At 35.9% G+C, this 15,848-nt stretch overlaps 1 protein-coding gene across 4 annotated transcripts in view; it reads left to right on the plus strand.

Annotated features, from left to right (window-relative positions):
• ELMO1 (engulfment and cell motility 1) overlaps positions 1 to 3,858 on the plus strand; it is a 367,271-nt gene extending 363,413 nt beyond the window's left edge. For all 4 annotated transcript variants that reach the window (XM_039336764.1, XM_039336765.1, XM_039336766.1 and 1 more), the window contains 2 exons: positions 104 to 181; positions 2,625 to 3,858. In XM_039336764.1, coding sequence (XP_039192698.1) covers positions 104 to 181; positions 2,625 to 2,825 — 279 coding nt within the window. In that variant the 3' untranslated portion in view covers positions 2,826 to 3,858. The remainder of the gene's footprint in view (positions 1 to 103; positions 182 to 2,624) is intronic.
• Positions 3,859 to 15,848: the final 11,990 nt, after the last annotated feature.

A 15,848-nucleotide genomic window follows, 5' to 3' on the forward strand; every position in this document is an offset into this window, starting at 1 on the left:
AAAAAGAATGCACACAAGACATACAAATATATGGGTGTAAATTGAGACTATGAAATACAACTATAGTCTCTTTTTTTACTTTATTATTATTGTGTCTTTTCAGGAGGTGCTTGAACTTGCTTTCTCTATACTATTTGATTCAAATGGACAGCTAAATTTCATCGCTCCTGACAAGCATGAGGTAAATATATGTATATTTTTAAAAAATGAAAAGGCAAATAGATAATTATTCTTTCTGGTCATTAGTTGAATTAAACAGCACTTCACTAAATTCTTTCTTGGGAAGGGGAGGAGATAGCTAAATCAGCTTCATTTTTTGAGATTCTAGAAATTGCAAACATTTAATGATAGTTTAGAGCAAAAAGACAAAATTTCTTAAATTAGGAATTCAAGACTAAAAATTTCAGTGAGATGATGATTTAAGAAAACCAACAGTAATCTTTTCAAGTTGGCAAAATAATCAGTGCAATAGCCATCGAACTATAATTGTAAAAAAATATTAAATGAGATTAAAATATATCCTGCGTTGTTTGTCTTCACAAAAAGGGGGAAAGTCTTTCCCATCTTCTAGGACAGGGGTCTGCTACCCCTGGTCCATGGACCGGTATCGGGCCACAGCATTCCAGCAACCGGTCTGCACAAACAAAGCCCCCTCTGCGGGTTGCAGGCAGCACACAAAACCACACATCCTCTGGTCTGCGAAAAACCTCTCTCCATGGAACCGGTTGGGGGCCTCTGTTCTAGGAAGTTACTAATGAAGAAGTCAAATGGCTCTCTTGTAAAAAGAAGTTCACATCAATATCTGAAAAGTTCATTCTGTAATCCAGTATATAAAAGGGTCTCCCAAGAATGATAGCCAATCTCTGACCAGTAATCAAAGTTTGAAATTTTCTTGGAAATAAACTAGAAGTCAGTTTACTGAGGAATATAGAATGCTCACCAAATTTATATTCTGAGGCAGGATGTAAACAAAAATTCTAATTATAGCTAGCAGTGCTATAGCACTTGCTAACATAATTCTTTCCATTTTCCTGGTATCCAATTGGAATGTGAATTATATAAATTATAATTTAATACTGTAAAATGTACAAACTACCTAGAGTCCACTAAATCCCAAGCAACAGGTAAAACATATAAATTAATGCAGCAACTAAAATAAAATTTAAAAACCATAGGCAAACCCTAAAATAAATGTAAAACAACTTTTAAATAATGGATGTCATTGGTCTGGAAAATTTCAGAACCATCCCCAAGATTAAAGCCAACTCAAGAAGAAAGTTTATTGAGCAGCAGGACAACTAACAAAATCCCTATCTGATCAAAATTACCAATTTTATATTACACAAATACTCAAGATCCAGTGAAAGTCTTTGATCAAGGGAATAGAATAACAGTAATCAGAAAAAGTAACTACTTCTCTATTTTTGTTTCTTCTTCCCCTTATGTGATGTTCATATACAGTAATCTTTTATTTCCTTGCTTTTTAACTTCAGTTGCACATTGCAAGCTCTAGTTACTTTTATTTTATAGCATGCAGTCAGCTAAATTTAAATTCCATCTATTGGCATGGAATCCAAAACAATCCTTTACATGATAAAAACACTATTATGGGTGATTATAATTTCTAATTATAAATTAGGACATAGGCCAATGTATCGGAAATCTTTATTTTTAGGTTGCCTTATTTAAACACTTTTCTTCACAGTTGCATAAGAAACTTTTAAAATGGCTTTTAAAATCAACTTGATGTTTCATGAGATCTCTTTGAATTGCTGATGATTTCAAACAATTTTTCTGACCTTGTTTATCTGGAACTATTGGCTTCAGGGAGCTTTGGCTTCTTTTTTAATTTTTTTTAAAAAATAGTGAAACAGATTTATTTTTTTACTTTACTGTTAATGATCCCAAAATTCAGAAGGGCTTTCTTCTTAGCCAGAGTCAATATGCTCCCAACAGCTGTTACTGAAGGAAGGTACCCAAAAATGTCCTTCAAAAAGAGACTGTATCCATGCATTGGAGGAATAATTGAATTGATGAAACATGTTTTTCTGTATTTCCCTCTGTATGCAGATGCTCACCAGAAATTATTCCCATTCTTTACTAAGTAACATGATGGTTCTGATTTGTTTTATCTCAAGATGTTATTATCAAATAAATCTGATTTTATTTCCATCACCATAGCCAACTATTGCTCTATAGTATGCACAGTAGGACATATTAACTCTAATCCTTTTAAGATATATTAGAATAATATATTTTCCTTTTAATTAATTCTGTAAATTAATTGTGACTTTTGTGTTTTATTTGCTGGCCTATAAATATTACAGACATTGCAAGCAGAAATCACTTATACTTCTCTCTTCCCAGTACGTTTATTTTATACTGAAACCATCTAAAAAAAATAACTGCTCTATAATGTCATACTCAAATAAGATAGTATGTTTTATTTTAATCCTAGATTACCTAGTTAACAAAATCCTAAATTACTTAGATGGTAACTTAAAAGTTTTGATATTGTAAAAATGTTTTACCTAAAATATAATTACTGAAGTGGCATGGTATTTTGGATGCGCTTATAAAAGTCAGATTAATACAACTCTCCCTCTTTTCCCCTCCCACAATAGTACTGTGTATGGACTGATGGTCTAAATGCCCTACTTGGAAAAGATATGATGAGTGAACTGACACGTAACGACTTGGATACTCTGCTCAGTATGGAGATAAAGCTGCGTCTCCTGGATCTGGAGAACATACAGATCCCTGATGCTCCACCCCCTATTCCAAAGGAACCAAGCAATTATGATTTTGTATATGACTGCAACTAAATCAATTGTCACTCCTCAGTATTACAGTTAACAACTGGAAAGTTTTTTTAAGCAAAAAGAAAGGAAAAAACAGGAAGAGAACACATGATGCATATTGAATTTATTGTGATGATGGGACTGTAAAAGAGCTAGTTCTCCCTTTGCTTTCTGCCTCTTGTCCTTCTCCATTGCTAATGAAAAACATCACTTCCATTAACATTTTACTACTGGGCAAGATCAAAGGAATATTTTAACATAAAAGGTGTTACCAAAGGAATTTTCTTATTTTTTTTAAATGCTGGAGGACAGTTCCAAATAAAAAGACAGTGTGATGTAACAGCACAATCTCCAAACTAGATCCAGCATTGCACGTGCTTTAACAAGAGAGAAAGAAGTAGAGAACAGATAAAACTACAGTAAATGAGAAAGTGAGAGTTATCTCCCACCAGTCATTTCAGATCTTTGAATCAACAGGATATCTCAATAAAAATGAAGATTATTAACCACTTGCAGCTTCCATACTGTTATAGTTGTGATTCACCATTATCTCTATCATTAACACCAGCATCTTAAGTCAAGTGATTGTTTGTTTTTTTTAAAAAAAAATCACAGATAATATTACAGGCATTTGTAATCCCATAATACCCACAATTTATTATCTCATCTGAAATGTCCACACACTTAACAAAGTTACTTGCTCTTTATGTCCTATTGTATAATCCCTAACTGAAAGCAGTGGGCATTTTTTAGTCCAGGCTGTGATTGATTATTTTGTTTGCAAAAAGATACCGAAAATGCTGTGTTCAGGGTTACGTTGTAGAAATGTGCAGAGTATTATAAATTTGCAATGAACGTGGATTTGTATAAACATTTGAACGATACTTGCCAAATTTATATATAATCGAAAACAAAATTATATTGTGTGTACTTTATTAAAAAAATATCTGTTTTGAATTCTATATTCTACTTGGAACATTCTCTTTGGAGAAAATTTACACCAACATTCCCATCAACATTGCTATGAATAAAACTGAACTTGTGCTTATACCTGGAATTGTGTCCTTTTCATAATGTTCTCACTTCTTTGTTATAATTTCTAATGTTCCTCTATTATTGGTAAAAAAAACAAGATAACTGTGAATGAGTCTGCTGTTACATTCTGAATAAAAGAAATAAAATTATTATTGAATAGTCTAAAATTTGAGCAGAAAAGATGCCACGAAGTACAAAGTTTGACCATTAGCTCATCACAGAACAATCAGCTTGCAGTAGCAGAGCAATGCTGCGAATGATGTTTTGCAGGCCAGATACTAATTTATGCAGCTATACACTCAGCTACATCCCATAGAAGAAAGCAGATTATTCTCTCTATCTCCTATTGCTAGAAAGAATTGATTGGTGGATTGTGTTTATTTCTAACCCCTGACTAGCTGACTTTATTAGTTCAGTTCTCAGTCTGCCTTCAGCATAAACAAAACTCAGCCGTGGATTTCTGGAAAAAGTGGTTTTTGTTTTGTGGAATGAATACATACCAACTTTTCAGTTAATTACATGGAAAGATAATAAATAATCTGGGACTACCTCCGTGTTTTTAACCAGCAGTATGCTCATGTGACTCTTTTTCTCTGGAATTGTTTCTTTCTAATTTATTTTTATACAATTTCTCCATGACATGATTATAGCCCATTACATTCCAGAATGTAAGAGGAGGCTTCCACAATCTTTCACTTCAAAAATGCTGATTAAGTTGCATAATCTATTAGGCAGCATCCAGCCAATTGACTTTGGAGAGAGGCATCAATATGGAGAAGGCTGTATTTTAAAAAGACCTTGGCCATGGAACAAGTTACTGATAATAGTATTATAATAATAGCATAGTTAATGTTCTGTAGAACTTCCAAGTAATTATAAAAATTGGCTTCTTTAGGGAAAGACAATCCTACTCAGACCCAACTTTGGGACTGTGATGGATCATACAAAAAGCAACTCTTTTTTCAGGAATCCAAATTTTCCAAATTTGCATTTGTTTTGACTGGGTCAGAATCTTCACAGCATCCTTGGCCAATCCTGATATGGGGATGTATACAATATCAAAATATCACCGATTCTCACCCCAGTTTGACATGACCTACATGGTTTCATGTAGATATTGAAGGGGGATCCCTATTCCATCCCACAGGGGTGAAGCAAGAATTCAGCTGGTTTTCTCACATGCACCACCCAATAGAGCTATCTATTCAGAAAGGAGCAGAGCCACCATAAAGTGCCTCCTATTGCCTATCATACATACTAAGGTACATAAATCCGCTAAGAGGTTTAATAGGACCAGGAGAAGCACAGTTCTCTGATGTCACAACAAAGATAATTGACCAGAGTAATCAATATATTAGGCCCACATTGTGCCAGAATTCTGACCAAGAGGAGTCAGAATAATCTATTTCCTGTGGGATTCTCTTTAACTAACACTCATCAAGTACATCTCCATATGTGGTGGATGTGTGTAGAAGCTAAAACTTATTGGAATATAATTAGAACATGGATAGAAAAGATGATACAACAACGTATAGAACTAAGACCAAAAATATTCCTGTTGGGTATTCTACCAGGGAAATACAATAAAGAGAAAACATATTGAATTATTCATATAATTACAGCAGCCAGGATTGTGTTTGCACAAAATTGGAAAGCACTGAAAGCCCCCCCCCCCGAGGGAGAGGTGATTGGGAAAATACTGGAATGTGCAGAAATGAATAGACTAACACTGACAATTAAAGATAAGACAGAGACTACTATGAAATCTGGGGAACTTTTTATGATTGGCTGAAAAGAGAATATGGTTAAAAGATAGTTAACATCAATTTAGATGGAAGAAGAAGGAGCAGATAAGGAGGGAGATCCAGGTGACACAGTATTGAATAACTGGAGGTTGTATAAATATTTATAGAAGTATATATCGATAAGGTTAGATAAATAGAAGTATCAATGTAGGAGAAAATTAATCTTATTGTATATATTTACAGATAGGGAAATTTGGAGAGAGGAGTTGCTTGGACATTACCCCTGAATTGTATCTGAAGAGGGATGAGAGGGAAGAAAGGAGAGGAGAGAGAAAAGAGTAAAGGAGGGGAGAAGGAAGTAGGAAGGTTGGAGGAGAAGAGGAGAAAGGGGAAGAGAGTGGTGAAGGAAAGAGAAGAGGAGAGGAAGAAGAGGGAAGTAGGGAAGAGAAGAAAGGGAGAAAGAAGGTAGAGAAGAAGGAGTGTGGATACAGTGAAAGGGGATATGGGTGAGCAACACCAAAAGTCATGTGTATGTATTTATTTCATTTTATTAAAAGTATCTTATATATGAATGTAAAAAGAATGTATGTTAACATCTGATAAATATCACGGTATATGTATGGGGGAGAGTTTGGAAAAATAAAAAAATTATTATTAAAAAAAAAGTACTTCTCCAAAAATGTAAAATTAAAGATTGAGTGGAAATTATCTATGCAACTGATTAAGAGAGATCTCTTTCAGGAAAGTTACAGTACTACTTCCTGTAAAACATATTTACAATATTCCTAAACAACATAGTCATGATGATATAGCCAGGAAAAATAAGAGAATGTTCTAAAATACTAAACTTCAGAGACACTTTTGCAAAACCATAGATTCGTATGAATTTATTCAATGCTGGATATTTTGTCACAGGTGGAGGTGTCACTATATATAGATAACGGAACTGAATTATTTCTCTACTGTTGTCTGATATAATAGTCATAGTATACTCATCTTCATCATATATTTATTTGCAGGATAGTTGATTAATTTTATCAAATTGTTTCTTAATATGTGACATATACCTACTTGCTTCTAGCAGGATTTTTGTGTCCTGAGATCCCAATGAAGCCCCAAAATGCTAGATTAGATAATGTGATTTTCTGACAGAGAAAAACAGTTAATGCATTGTAAATGTGACAATCAAAACAATTTCATGTGTGCAATAATTTTAAAGGATTTATCAAGAAAAGAATATTATATTTGATGACATTTATGATTTGTTTTGAATTACATGTGTCTACTGTACTTAAATTGCCATTATATGAATTTGAGAGCTGATTAAGCACTACAAGTAAATTTTCCATAGATTAATCATTAGAAGATTAAAGAGAGCGGATGAGAGAAAGAGGAGAAGGGAATAACATCAGTTGGAAGGAAAAGAGAATTACCTCACCTATTTGATTCTTCCAAGAATTTGAGGTATAAAATATTGTCCCAAAATATTTGGAGGAGATTTGCCCTGTGCTGGTCCCACCTGCCATGTTGTTTTGTCTTATCATTATTTTGGACTTCTGGTAGTTAATATTTAGTTTCTGAAGTTCACAAAAGAGTGCAATAGCATTCAGTGCTCTTCTGAGTTCAATTTGAGAATAAGAAATGACCACAGCATTGTCAGCTTATAGAATGTAGTGGGATCTGACATCCATAAATTTGGGGAACATGGATAATAAGGGGATCTAAGACTTCACCATATTGTTGATATAAAAGTTGAATAGTGCAGGTACTAACATACATCTCTGTCCAATACCTTTGAAAGTATTTTCCTTGTGAATGCTTCCTAACTGAATGCTTTGAAATGAGGTATTAGTCTGTGCTGTAGTTTCTGAATTAGACATAACATCTTGGTTCCTGTAGACCACCAAACCAGTTCCTTTCTAAACATGGAGGGGAGCTGAACTCGACAGGCAGCTCTTTCATCCTAGAGATCACTTAACAACTGCAACTGCTGAGATTCTAGTCCAATTGTAGTTGAGGACTACCAGTATTAGATGATACATTACAAATATTCATTTATCATACAGCAGCTTTCTTGGAAGTTCCCCCTATAATTTCTGGTTCAAATGCCTAATACAGAATTTGCCTATTATTCTCAATAAGCTAAAAGGTCTATAGTAGCTCAGGACATTTTTTGCACCTTTCTTGTAAATAGGACCCACTGTTGCCTTTTCCCAATCCTCAGGGATATTTCCTATTTGGTCAATGTAGATGAACAGAAAATTAAGAAAAGTATCCACCAATCTAAATGTGGCTTGAGTATCTTTGGTGAAACACAGTTACAATTGGTGGATTTTTCTGTTTTTAAAGATTCTATAAATTTAACAATTTCAGAAAGACTGACTGGTGGCCAACACTCAAACACGGAGGATGAATAGATAAGGTCCCATTAGTTCACCTTTTTGCTTTTCCTTTTAGAAACATTGTGTCTGCCTGGGGCAATGCAGAGGTGCCTCATGGTATATATCTTACTTGCTTCAGGCATGAACAACACTTCAAAGGATGTTGGATGTAGCATGTAAGATGAAAAGTAGCATCTAGGGCAGTGGTTCTCAACCTGTGGGTCGGGACCCCATTTGGGGTCGAACGACCATTTCACAGGGGTCGCCAAACAATGCAGTCCGCCATTTTTTTTCCCCTTTTCCTGAGCTGTGCTACTCCCTTTTATTCTATTGGCTTTTGAAAGCCAATAGAATAGACTCTCTTGAACAGAGTCTAATTCTATTGGCTTTCAAAAGCCAATAGGAATTGTCTAGGCTGTCTCTGCCCCGCTGAGCCCACCAAAAGTCCCATTCTGCAAAAGGTGCTGCACCAATTAAGTAGTCCTCGACTTACGAGCGGTTGAGTAGTCCTCGACTTACGACCAGTTGGGAGGTTGCGGCATTAAAAAGGTTGAGAACCACTGATCTAGGGGTATGCACTAATTCTACCATGAATAATAAAGCAGGTCAAGTAAACTGGTCACAGATTTAGAAAGTAAAGTCAGATGCCTTGAAGAAATTTCCCCAAAAGGCCTCTTGCTTTATCTTGATAGTCCTTACTTACTCTATAGCTCACTTGAGCTTTGCACACACATGGCTTTGTAATGGAGCAGAAACACAACTCTCAACATTACAGTGACACAGGTCATCTGGGTTGCATTGGTCATTGGATATAGTCAACCTTTTAAATAACTGCCTTGTTAGTTGGAATTTTCTACCTTCCTGTTCCAAAAGTTCCAAAAACTGTTCCAAAAGAAGGTACCTGCAACCAATTAACTAGATTAACTAGATTTTATTATCACATATGCCAGGGCTCAAATTACAAAAAACTATTGAGCAAATTTTCTGGTTAATATGGGGGAAGTGGAAGTAGTTGACTGATAGAATTTCAATCTTCTTCAAGAACCTTTTCCTAGGAAAATATAAGCTGCCTAATCCATAACTCATCTAAGCTTTTATGATTCTTAAACCCTGATGACTTCAGGACTTTATAGCATTTTTAATAATGAAAATTTACTTCAGACATTGCAAATATGAATTAAAAAATAGTCAGAAGAAGGCCTATTTAACCCTTTTCCCTCTATTGAAAGTTCCTTGACTTAGTTGCTTTCCATATGTGATTAGAAATGCAGCTGGGTGAGTGTTCATAATTATGAACAACAACAAAAACATTGAATGTCCTCTCCCTTATTAATTGCAGGATGCTCTGCCTGCTATCAAAAGTTGGTTTGTGAGGATGATGTGACTATCTCTTATTCAAAGTACTTGGCTGCATTTCATAAACAAACAACAACAAATAAACCTCTAGATTTGTTTCATCTATGTCCTTCATAGCTTCCCATTTATCTTTGCATTCATGGCATCTTGCAATGTAAAAGGTCCTGGCATTATAATCACTGCTCTCAGAAAGCCCAGAGATTTTCTAGAGTAAGTGAATGAAATTAGTTCCAATATCTATTTTTCCTAAATATTCCCTTGTGTCATTTACACCTATGACCCAATCCTTTTTTTGTTAACTAGATATATACTGATTACTGTTGTTAACTATCTGTCTCTTATAATATAGCCTCCAAAACTACCAGGCATCTCCAGTCATGAACTGCTAGGTAGAGCAGTAGCTAAAGGACTATTTCCTGCAATGCCACCTTTGGACTTTTTTTCTGAAATGAAATGAATCATAAAGAATTTAACAAGAACAGTATTCTCATAATAAAATTCTGCTGACCCTTATAGGTATGTAACCACTAACTGTAAGCTAAACTATATGCTGATTATAGATAGAATCCAGTTCTTGGGGCAAAATTATATATGAATAGTCTGACTGCTCATCAAATGAAATGCAAGAACAAGTAGCCTTTAGTCTTTTCTCCCAACAGGCTAGCGATGGAGAAGCATGAAACTTTCCATTTCCTGATGTTCTAGATACTTAATTCCCAGCACAATGTCACATATCATTCATTCTCATTCAATATACTATTCCACATCTGTCTGATTGTTCTGAATGGCATATCAATTATATCCAAGTGAATGAATATGTATATGTGTGTATGAACCACATGAAAATGTCAGAAAAAACATCCATGTTTTTTTGCTAATACTATATTTGCTAAATTTTGAAATATGTTGATTATCCTACAAATCTTTTTTTTAAGTAGTGATGCTAGAACAGTGATGGCGAACCTTTTAGAGTGCCCAAACTGCAACCCAAAACCCACTTATGCATCGTTGAGTGCCGGGTGGGTGTGGCCCATTGGCTGGGTGTGGTCCATTGGGTGGGCATGGCCCATTGGGTGGGTGTGGCCCATTGGGTGGGCATCGCTGCAGTGGTAACAGCAGACTGGGTGGGACTAAAAAGTTCAATCAATCAATTCCAATTTTGCAAGATCTTTTTTTTTCCTGCGAGAAGTTGAAATTGATTGATTGAAACTTTTTTTTTTTGCACACAGCGGCGGAGGCCTAAAGCAAAAAGGGTTTATAAAACCCAGCTGAAGGCCTAGGACTGGGGCAATGGTGTGCATGCCCACAGACAGGGCTCTGAGTGCCACCTCTGGCACCTGTGCCATAGATTCGCCACCACTGTGCTAGAAATTCTGTACCAACTAAAATTATGTACAGTGGGCCTGGATTACTTTTGAGGCATTGATTATTATTTTTTATTTGCATGCAGATTGATTTTTTACAAAGAACTGCAGATTAATTTCTACAAAGGAACAGGAAGGAAAGAATGAAGTATTCCTACCATGTATGTAATGAATCCAATTCAGGTCAAATTACCAATTAAAAATGTAAAAATACTTAAGATTTTCAAACTGGCCATGGGTTGGTTTGCCACACAATGCTGAGAAACCTCAAAAGACAACTACACCTGTCACCAAGTGAAGCAATGCTACTCAGGAAAAGGTACAATACCCAATTATCAGATTTTTCCAGATTAAAGATTAGAGCATAGATCAGTATCAGAATGGATCACTACATCACGTCAAGATGACATAGTAAATAGTTCCATTTTTTTCTATTTGTTTCTGTTGCTCCTTGCTCTTCTCCAAGGCAGCCTTTTCAGACAGTGCCTTGAGAAGGATCTTGTTCATTCCTTTTTTATAGAACTTTGAATTAACTGCTTAAGGGAAGTGTAATTTTGTATATATATATATATAGCTCAGTGATTTGCAAGGAGCATTTACATGAACCTATATGTTATGCATTGTATAGAATAATTATTTGTTACATAGCCACAAATATCTTGGATTAACTTTTTTAGGCAGCTTGCAAAGTTCCAGAATCTTACCAACCTCAAACAGGTCCTTTTAAATAAAAATAGCAATATGATATTTTATTGGCTTCCAGATTTTTTTCCGGTAAGATTTTGCATTGGGTTTAGTTGACTCCAGAACTAACTGAGCTGATTTGAAAGCATGTTAGTTTCATCACTTTTGTTTTATTCCTTCTCAGTATCCGTAGGCCATTCCTATCAATTATGCAAAATCAAAATCATAATAGAAAACAAAAAGTGGGTTGGTTCTCACCTAGGAATTGATTTCTGTTTGTTTAATGTTCTGAAGGAGCATGCCCTTTCTGGTGCATAGTTTGTAGAAAATTCAATTATACTCTTTTTTGTAATTTTTTGCATATATGATTTCTATTTTTTTAAACTTCCCATGGTTTTGTGATGTAACATTTGGGCAACTTTTAAAGTTTATAGGGAAATAATCCTTGCTCAATTTTCCGGTTGTGTCATGGACAATCTTATGTGATCCAAAAGACTTATTTTAAAACAGAAAAACATGTACCAGGAAAAAGTTCAGTTGGTTCCCAGTTGTGTAAACTAATGAAGGAATTGTCCTGCTCCAACGTAAACTCAAAAACTTTCAAAAATTGCTCAAATAATAAACACTTATATTTTCACTTGCTTTTTCAGGAGGCCAAGGTTAATGCAAGACTGTGTACATTTGCATACAGGACTTGGTATGATTTTGCTATCTCTAATAATTTGATGATATGAGGCATCATAAGGATTGTTATAAATATTTGCAGATCTTGGGATTTCCTATGGGGGTTTCCTCCATTACTGGCCACAATGAAGAATTAAATTAACATGGCATGTTGGCACATTTTGACCTCTTTTGTCACAACCAAGTGACAAAAGAGGTTGTGACAAAACTGCAGCTCTCTGGCAGTGCACTTACTAGAAGCAGCAAAAGAGGCAGATAGTCCCTTTCGAAGATAAACATTGACAAGAAGTATATCAATCTTCTCTATTTAAAATTGTTAGAGGTAATACTTGTGATTTCAGTTTGGAGTCTATTCAGTCATGACCAATGATATAATGACTTAATTTGGTTTGACTTACACAGAATTTAAAGTAAGGTGTGATTTAAGACTACATACCAGACTCTTAATTCCAAGCCGATGATGATGGTGATGATGATGGTGATGATGATGATGGTGAGAGTTATGGCTTTTTCTGCCACCCTATATCAACATTAGTCTGAACTGTCTTCAAAAATATGTGTGATGCTTTCAAGTTTCCTTTTTCCAAAGCAGACGATAAGTTTGCATGTCTTGTTACATTTTTCTTAAAGTGCCTTAGGGGATGACCTATGTTCTGTCAATATTGTTCAACTGCATGGAATGAGTGATTTAAATGGAAGGAGCTTTTTTATACAATATGGGAAAACATTTAACCCTTAGGTTAATAACTCTCTGTGATTGGTCACTAAGGAGATAAAGGCAGAGATTAAAGCTTGGCCCTTTATCTGGGAACCATGTAAAAAGAATAAGTGAAGCAAAATTAAATTAAAGCTACAATTTTATACGTGCTTCTTGCATATCAACTATGACAATTATAGAAAAATACAGTGATACCTCAGTAGGTGATATTAATTGGTTCTAGGAGGTGCAATGAATACTAAAATCGACAAGTTCCAAACAAACAATGTGACTTACCATGTGACCCTTTGTTTCAGCCAGGAGGAACTTCCTGTCATTCTGTTTTCCTATGTCAGTGACCTTCCCAGGATGGCTGACTTCTTGTCTGCAATCTGTGGCCATCCCCTGCTTCCTTCTGCAGTGACCTTCCTGGCATGCCTGACTTCCTGTCCATTCTCCGCAGTTGCCCTCCTCTTTTTATTGCAGCATGTCAAATACCAAACAAATAATGAGTACTGGCACAAAATTTTCACATCAAAATGCATCAAGTATCAAATTCAATGAGTTTTGAAGTAGTCGAGTACTGAGGTACTACGGTATGTATGCAATAATCTGAATTTTATCAATATGACACTGGCCACTGGTACACCTCCATGGTCACCTGAAACAAATTTGAGTCCTTTGGTCCTTTGGAGCCTATGTGCAGGACTAATTCTATGAATGATTGACAGCAATAGGAATTAGATCAGATGTAGGCGACAGCAGAGCAGAGTGCCCAAAAAGACTGAGATGGGGGCCATAGATATGTGGTGGAGGAAATTGAAATAGAGTTCAGCATGGCACAGTATGAAAAATGTGAAGTCCTCACTGAATGATAGGGAGATCCTCATCTAATAATCACAACCAGAGTGAGTGGAATAGTTATTACAATGCAGTCATGTGATGTTTTGTCTAACAATCACTATACTTAGTGATGGCAATTCTGGTTCCAATTAGGATTGTTAAAAAGAACCACCTGTAGTCATCACAATAGGTTAATCTTTAAAGCTAACAAATAATTTTTCACAGTGCTTTTTTTCTTAAAAAAAAAAAGGTGCCGGAACTCACACGTGTCATATAACCCTCCTTGCCTACCTAGAAGGTTCCATCCAAAAAAGGTGCCGGAACGCCGTTCTGGGCATTCTATGAGAAAAAAAGCCCTGCTTTTTCATTAAAAAGCCCATTTATCAAACTTAAACCATGGGTCAGTGATTTGGCCTTGTTCAAGATCACCAGAATTGGCAAATTGGCTATTTAAAATTTGATTTTACAAAGCCCTCATCTTTAACTGGTATTTATTAAGGTGACCAACCATCCTCCTTTTGGGAGGACAGTCCTCCTTTTGTGAGTTCTGTCCTCCCTTGAAAATGTCCTCCTAAATGTCCTCTTTTTCTATATTTGAAGACTTATCTGCAGGGCTTTTTTTTCCTCATAGAATGCTCAGAAGGCGTTCCGGGACCTTTTTCTGATGTTTTTTTTTTCAACTTTTGCCTGAGCTATGCTACTCCCCCATTGGCTTTCGAAAGCCAATAGGAATTGCTGCTGAGCGCGCCAAAACACCCGGGCGGCAAACTTTGCACGTGCAAGTTACAGGAACTTTGCACCCCTCACTGCTATCCAACTACACCATCTCCAGATAGCAGATAGCTGGAGGAGACTGGAGTGGTAAGTTTCTCTTGATCTTCCCTGTTCAGTTCTACACAGGGATGCACAGGGTAGGCGGTGCTGTTGGGGGGTGGCTGCAGGGCCAGAGCTGGCTCAGCTGGTGCTTTGCGAGCCATGGGACTGGCTCTCCATGGCAGGGCAGCGGTGCTGGCGGGGCAGCTATGGGTGGGGACACGGCAGGCAGTTGACCTTCCATGGGCTGCGCCAGCTGGTGGTCTATGCAGTGCTGACCTGTGCTGCTACCACCTCACCCTGCGCACCTACATGGCCGTCCTGGAGCGCCTGGCTCACAACACCTGCCTCCGCCGCCCACCCCCGCGCAATCCAGCCGTGTAGATTTTTGGACAAGTGAGAAATCGAGATTGAATGTTGATACTCTAGCTGCAGCACTTGCCGTAAAATTCAATATGAAGGATATTTCTTGTTCAGATATTTCCAATATATTATTAGAAGATGATACATTGACAAAAAATATTCATTCAATGGAAAAGTACTCATTTAAATAATTAATAGGCATGTAAGCATAATTACAATATAAAATGTTATTGTTACAAATGGTTTTTATTATGCATTTATTATATTATAGTGTATTCTGTATTATTGTTGCAATAAATACAATGTTTCTTTTATTTACAATTTTTTTTCTTCAATTTATTCGTGTCCTCCTTTTTGTTGTAAAAAAGTTGGTCACCTTATATTTATGTTGGATAAAAATGGAAAGGGAAATCATAAGCTCTCTTGCTGAGCTTTTTTATTATATTTGTATAGTTACTGCTCAGATTCCATGTTAAAAAATTGTGTGTTTTAAAAAGGAAACTATTCTTTTTTAAAATTCAGACTATATAGATGGGGATAGATCAAACTGATTTTGAAGCAGAAGGAGAACAAATTTTCTTCGTTCAACTATGTTCCTACAAAAGCTATATTTACCAACTCCATGGGACATTTACACTTGAAAAAAATATTTTGACTGGAATACCTATTTGAGGCATTCAACAAGATGTAATAACTAGCTAAACAATTTGAAAATTAATATGTACTTCTCAATGAGTATCATAATACACTGTAATTTGCTATTCATATTGACTTGGTTAGTTAACTCAGTTGAAAAGATTAAGAGGAAAGCCATGAAAATTCCAGTCAGTCTACTGGTTAGATATCCTGCAGCGTATAAAAGCTTAAGTGTGTATGAATTACTTATGCCATCAAGAACTATATTTTGGCAGAGTCTTTGTGTTAGAACAAGAGACCTTCAGAGATGAATGCTACTTGAATATCCTCTTCTTTGTAGATACAATTTTGCATTGATTTTGCTGTATTGACTTCTGCAAGAAAAATGAAATTCTGAGTTCACCATCACTGAGGATTGCTTCATATAAACTGTATAGTTGATTGGG

The sequence above is a fragment of the Crotalus tigris genome, unplaced genomic scaffold (assembly GCF_016545835.1).
Source record: "Crotalus tigris isolate CLP2741 ecotype Arizona unplaced genomic scaffold, ASM1654583v1 scf7180000017666.379230911805:20528666, whole genome shotgun sequence".
Taxonomy (NCBI): Eukaryota; Metazoa; Chordata; class Lepidosauria; order Squamata; family Viperidae; genus Crotalus; species Crotalus tigris.